Source organism: Mesitornis unicolor, unplaced genomic scaffold (assembly GCF_000695765.1).
Source record: "Mesitornis unicolor isolate BGI_N332 unplaced genomic scaffold, ASM69576v1 scaffold2723, whole genome shotgun sequence".
NCBI lineage: Eukaryota > Metazoa > Chordata > Aves > Mesitornithiformes > Mesitornithidae > Mesitornis > Mesitornis unicolor.
The window spans coordinates 49,605-55,867 of NW_010172458.1; the positions used below are offsets into that span (position 1 = coordinate 49,605).

General features: G+C 39.6%; 1 protein-coding gene across 1 annotated transcript; it reads right to left on the reverse strand.

Annotated features, from left to right (window-relative positions):
- Nucleotides 1–1,037: 1,037 nt before the first annotated feature.
- LOC104537475 (guanylate cyclase soluble subunit beta-2-like) lies at nt 1,038–4,466 on the reverse strand (the record flags this gene model as incomplete). Its single annotated transcript, XM_010180370.1, has 5 exons — nt 1,038–1,189; nt 1,951–2,073; nt 2,159–2,373; nt 3,893–4,047; nt 4,320–4,466. Coding segments are annotated over 5 exons (792 nt in total), but the record flags the coding sequence as incomplete, so codon positions are not given.
- Between the last annotated feature and the right edge of the window lie 1,797 nt (nt 4,467–6,263).

Genomic DNA, 6,263 nt, shown 5'->3' on the forward strand with positions numbered 1-6,263 from the left:
ACAAGGCTTCAGTGTTGTGATGAATTTGATGCTACATAATTCCACTACGTGCATGTCCTTCTATGATCATCTAAGCACAGCATGGGCAGCTTGTTCAGAGATGGGTTTTTTTACGGCTGTGAGCTATAAAGTATGCACTATTGCCTCTTTAGGATGGAAAAAACACAGGTTGTATTAGTGCTCTGCACTTCTACAGCATAATGCCTTCTTCCAACAAAAGACCTGTGAAGAGCTCAAACTCTCACAGTCAAATGGTGATCAAACTGCTGACCTTGCAGGGAAGCTGTTGGCTGTGCTGAAGCCAAGGCAGATGGTCACTTCAGGGAATGTTTCTTTTATGGCAAGTGCTCATTTGAGTAGGAATATTTCTAGCTGGATGAGTCACCCTTTCTTGATTGCTGCATGAGATACCAAAAAGTGATTTTATTTTTTTTTAAGTAGGGATATACAAAGACATGGTAGAGGCTGAAAAATACATCTTTGAAGCATCTTGCGGTTGTTTCCTTCTCCAATGGGAGTATTAGATGGCATGGGTTGATTGATTAAAAAAAAAAACCTCCACTGTTTTCTTTTTGCTGTAAACTGTGATGAAAAGTCTTTTTTTTTTCTTTTTTTTTCTTTTTACAAAATCATGTGGCACTTGATATACAAAATCAGTCCCACAACAGCAAAATGCACTAAATAATAATATAATTGCTCTCTTTAATGTAAAATTTAGCATTAGAACTTAAAAGAGAATGCTTGTTTCTATTAATTGAGTAGCCTTGATTTTGAACGACAGAAGGAGAAATTTAGAACTTACAATTGTTAAGGTTGGAAATGACCTTTAAGATCATCAAGTCCAACCGTAAACCTAACACTGCAAAGTTCACCACTAAGCCACGTCCCTAAGTGCTACATCTACCCATCTTTTAAATATCCCCAGGGATGGTGACTCAACCTCTTCCCTGGGCAGCCAGTTCCAATGCTTGACAACCCTTTTGGTGAAGAAAATCTTCCTCATATCCAATCTAAACCTCCCCTAAAATGTAAGAAACTTAGAGCAAAGTGCAAAAATTAGAGCGAACATTTCTAATCCGTGGGTCTTCAGTATGAGGTTTGACTCTTTCCTGGTTTAGAGGACAAGTCCCATCATCTGCATGCTGGTTGCCATGGAGACTCCCATCAGTTTTGAAATGGTAAGTTTTGCCTGAAAGGAAACACTCCTTCAGCATGAGTTTTTAATGACCACAGAGGTTTCTGTTTGTCAGCACACCAGACACTAAATTAACTACCATGTCTAAGCAGGTGGGAGGGAGGAGAGTAAAATATTTTCTAGTAATCAGTGATAGCATATTTAATCTGTATAAGATCCACAAAATACACAATAGAATTACAGGACTGGCTGTATTAGATTAGACTGTTAGAGCACCAAATCTGTTACCCCTCTTTCAGCATCAGCTGCTTCAGAGGAGACTGAACTTTGATCATAGGACATGGGCATGGCAATAAATCCTTTTAATCCCTGCAGGAGAACTGGCTTGAGGACTGCCATGCTACTGAGCCAGGAAAGTCTCTCAGGCTTGAGATCATAAGGGCTTCCCCAGATGATAATGGCAGCTTACTTAGGTAAAGATGTGTACACTAACAATGGGGTCTGCCCACATGAAGAGCTATCTAACATTTATCTGTTCTGTTTGCACTGCCAGAAGGACTCTGGAGTTTGACAGCTACGTCAGCTTCTTTCTCCCTAGTGCACAAGTAACTTCAGCAATTGTTCTGTGGGTGAATTCTTTTGGCTCTAAAGACTGCGCAGAATGGGTAGTTTAACCAACACGCATATGTTGGCATGAATTTCTGGCTTGAGTAAAACAGTGGTTATTTAGAAGAGGAAGATAACAAAACTGTAAGATGAAACCTCAGTTACTTCCTAGTTCTGTTGTCTTTGCTAGATGGTAACTAAATAACTACCTGTTAAATCTGCAATTTTTGCTTGGTTTCTTCTTTTGAGGCTGCTTTGTGCATCTGTGGGGCCATCAATATACTTCATTGCAATGGCTGGGGTCTGGTCCTTCTCTGGCTGAGTCTGAGTAACTGAAAGAACAGAAAAGGATATTTAATTGAGTTGTATTAATGCTCATTTGTTCACGGAGGAACAGGTATGTTGAGTTGACTCTACCTGGCTGATAACAATTTGGTATTGTTTCAGTCCTGCCTTCTTGAAATGATTGAACAGATTCATGTCCAGAATCTAAGTCTTTTATTGGCCTTCCCATGATCTCATTCTCAGTTGCAGTTTTATTTCTAATGAGGAAGTATGTATGCATTTTCCCTTTGCCTTTTACTTCTATTTCTCCTCTTTCGATGATCTCAAAATTCTTGTATTTTAGGCATCTAAAATATCAGAAGCAAAATGACATATGAAAATTCAAGATTAGCAAAAATTACACTGATGTTTCAGAAGAGCTGTTGTGATCTAAGCAATCAAATTACAACAGTCTGGGAAAAATAGTATTGATCTGTCAACAACTGAAGTCTTGTTTCAAATGTTTATTCAAGCCTGCTTTGCTTTCATAGCTTTACACGTACAGCCTGATCAAAAATCAATGGATCACATAGCTAAATACTTCAGTATGGTGGAGGGTTCTTACTCACCAGTACATAGAAATTAAGAACTGAGGCAGCCAATATCGGTTAGACGGATCTACAGTCATTTCATCAGAGCAGGCGATCAGGTTCATCAAGCATTATTTACTCTTGGTAAATCCAGACTGGCTATTCCAAATCACTGCCTTCATGTGTCTGAAAACGGCTTACAGGAGGACTTGATTTTCACTGGGATTGACATGAGATTTTGAAGCCTGTAGTTCTCAGGCCTCTCCTCCTTGCTCTTTATCAGTATTGGTTTAGCATCTGTCTTTTTTCAGTTGCTACAGTGCTGATCTTCACGACCTCCCAAAGACGACAGCAGAACTGTAGTGCTATCACCCAGCTCTCTTATGACTCTTGGAAGCATCCCATCTGCTCCTATACACTTCTGTACATCGAGACTTCTCAAAAGGTCCCTGACCTGATTCTCTTCCAATACTGGTGCCTTACCTGCTCCTTGAACCCTGACTCTAGGTTCAAGGACCTTGAAGACTTCATCAGTGAAGACTGAGGCAAGAGAGATCTTGAGTAACTCACCCTTTTAGGGCACTGTCACTAAATCACCTGCCACAACAGGTCCATGTTTCCATTTACACTTTTCTGCTAACATAGCAGAAGCTCCTATTATTGCCTTTGAACCTTCTTTGCCCATTTCAGTGCTAGCTGAGCTCTGGCCTCCTATTATCATTCCTATGTGCCCAGATAACGTTTTTTGTACTCCTCCTTTGTAGCCTGTCTTCACTTCCACCTCTTGCATTCACACATACATAAGATTATTGAAAATGTAGTATTTCATTTTTATTGACATGACTTTTAGGTAGGTAAATTCCCCATTGCATGAATAAGTTAGTGCTTTGTGTCGTTAAACTTTACTGAGTGCAAATAAAAATTTTGCCAAAGAGTATTGTCCTCAGTCAGAGAGATTTTAAAGCTTTTGTTATGCAGGATGTCAAATGAAATGTTCTGACCATCTTTCTAGCATCTACGTCACTCTCGGTGACTCCAAATAAGCTATCACAATTATTTTTTTCCCCATATTTTGCTCTCTAGAATCAAGACTCTTAAACCTCTGTCTCCATATAAAAGCACATTTGAAATAATCAGAACAAATAAAACTCTTTGGAAGCAGTGATTTTTCTTTATAAGCAAGCTGCATAAATCAGTGACTAAAGACAGCATCATCTACATCTGAAAGCTGCAGCTGCCAAGGCTGCGTTTTTCAGCACAGCTTTTAACAGGCAGAGTTTCTATCATAGTTACTCACTGATAGGCACTGGAGCTTAGATGAATTTTACTTGGGACACCATGGCTCTCCATCCGGGAAGCTATATTCACCGTGTCTCCAAACAAGCAATAACGAGGCATCTTTTCTCCAACAACTCCAGCCAAGACAGGACCTGTATGGATCCCAACTCTAATCTTTACAAAGACATAAAACACCCCCCAGAAATGTCACTTGTTATTTATTTAACATCTTTCTTTATGCTATCCAGCCACCTAAAAGTTCATCCTAACACAACACTGGACAGCAGTAAAATATCAAATATCCACACGGAGAGGCTCTTTGTGAAAGAAATGCACTAATGTGGGCCAAAGTCACAGAAGAATCAAAAGAAGCTCCTTGATGTCCTACTGCAGAACATTTACCAGAAGCAGACAGACACACATGCAGCTTGGCATTAACAGCTTACTTGGATAGGATTTCCAGAAACTGGGTTCTGTACTCCTTTAGCTGCTATTATCATCCCCAAGGCAAAGTTAGCAACTCGCTCAGCGTGAGTGGATACAGGGACAGGAACTCCACCTACTACCATATAGGCATCTCCAATTGTCTCCACCTTTAATTGAGAGGGGAAAACATATGAGCACACCATATATATCTTGCTCAGATTAGTGTTTTGCTGTTCGGGGCTCTTCTTACCTGTACTCCCTGCCCTTTCCTTCTAAAAGCCGTTTCCAGTCACTAAATATCTCTAGCACATGTGAGGTTGCTTGAGACAGGGATCCATTCCTTGCCTTCACACTAAAAAAATTCCATGCTTTCCATCCCTGATTACCTGACCCATTTTAGACGTCAGTGTGAGAGACCTTCAGGAGTAAGGGACGCTGCAAAAGTGTCAGACTTCGTGCCACCTTCTTACCCAAGGCAGACTTATCTGCAAAGAACTGTCCCCAAGCACAGACTCCTGAGCCAGGTGATACGACAGCTGAGCGCTACTCTTTAGCTCCAATTCACAATTGGTGTTAAAGACATGTTTGTTTTTTAAGATATTTCTTTTTGAAAAAGTCTCAATAAATCAAGGTAATATATTCACTGGGGATTATTATCAAGGAGTTCACATGAAATTAAGAAATCTACAATCTCCAGGATGTCAGGATATGCAAAGCGTGAACTAAGCAGTTTGGGAACATCTTTCCTTAAAATCAGCTGTTTTCCCACAACATCCTGTAGCCTGGGAGAAAATACTGAAGGGTTCATCCTCCTGCAGGCATCCAGTCTCCTTGAGGTGCATGTTTAAGGCACCTGAGAAATCCTTGGGGTTTGTTCCCGTACCAGAGATTTTGCTGAGAATAGAGTAGGCCTGTTTGAAACAGAGCACCTTCAAATGTTAAAAATTCACCATAAAAGACCATTACACAGTCAGGAAATTTTCTAAACCATTCTTATGAGACTTCATTGTTACATTTGCCATCAGTAAATAAGAGATTAGTTTAAATCAGATTAATTTGATTTCTTAAAAATGTACACCAATGGAAGAGCCAGAACAGAATTTCGGGTTTGGATTTGGTCATTAACATAATGACTTATACCAGTTCAGCACATTACTCTAAAAAATGTGTTCCTGTGCATGTCTTCTATTGAGATAGAATAGTAATAGTAATGCCATAGTAATGCCAGTAATTTTTTGTAACAAACTAAAAACAACTGTAAAAGCTGCTAATGCAAATAGATTCCCTAATTATTTTCAGGCTGTGGTTGGAGATTTAATTTAACAAGATTCATTCATAACTTCAGACATTTATAAGCTTGGGCCAAGTTTCTCAGATCAATTTCAATATTTCATTTCTTTCTCAATTCCCTGAAACTGTAATCTCATCCTCCCTCTCTGTACCCTGGTAACCTCCTTCAATATTAATAGAAGTTATATACAGGCATCAAAAGGAGATTATTATAGTGACGGATAATTTACTCCTGATGTATGATTTAGATAGAATCTAATGCTAATTTATACTAAAATCCATGGTCCGTATCCTGGATGCTTCAATTATTGAATATGGTTTCCTTGCCAAGGCAGAAATTCTTCTGATCCCCCAGTACAATTTATTGAGGGCTGAACTGCATGCCTTGCCTGAGCAAGGAAGGAATGAATGAGATTTGGATTTCTCCCTTTACTATTTCTGCCTCCCTAAATATTTAATGTGCTGGGGACAGACAGAAACTTAGGACTTGCTCTTCAGCTCATCAAATCTGGGTAGCTCTGGACATGTTGATAATGTGATATGTCAACCAGGGCTCTGATCCTTCCAGCACGGTTTGGAGACCTCACGTACATTATAGCCTAGATCTAACCAATGCTCTTTGGGTTCGGCAGGAGATCTGTACCATCACCTAAGATCTCACAGAATCACAGAAT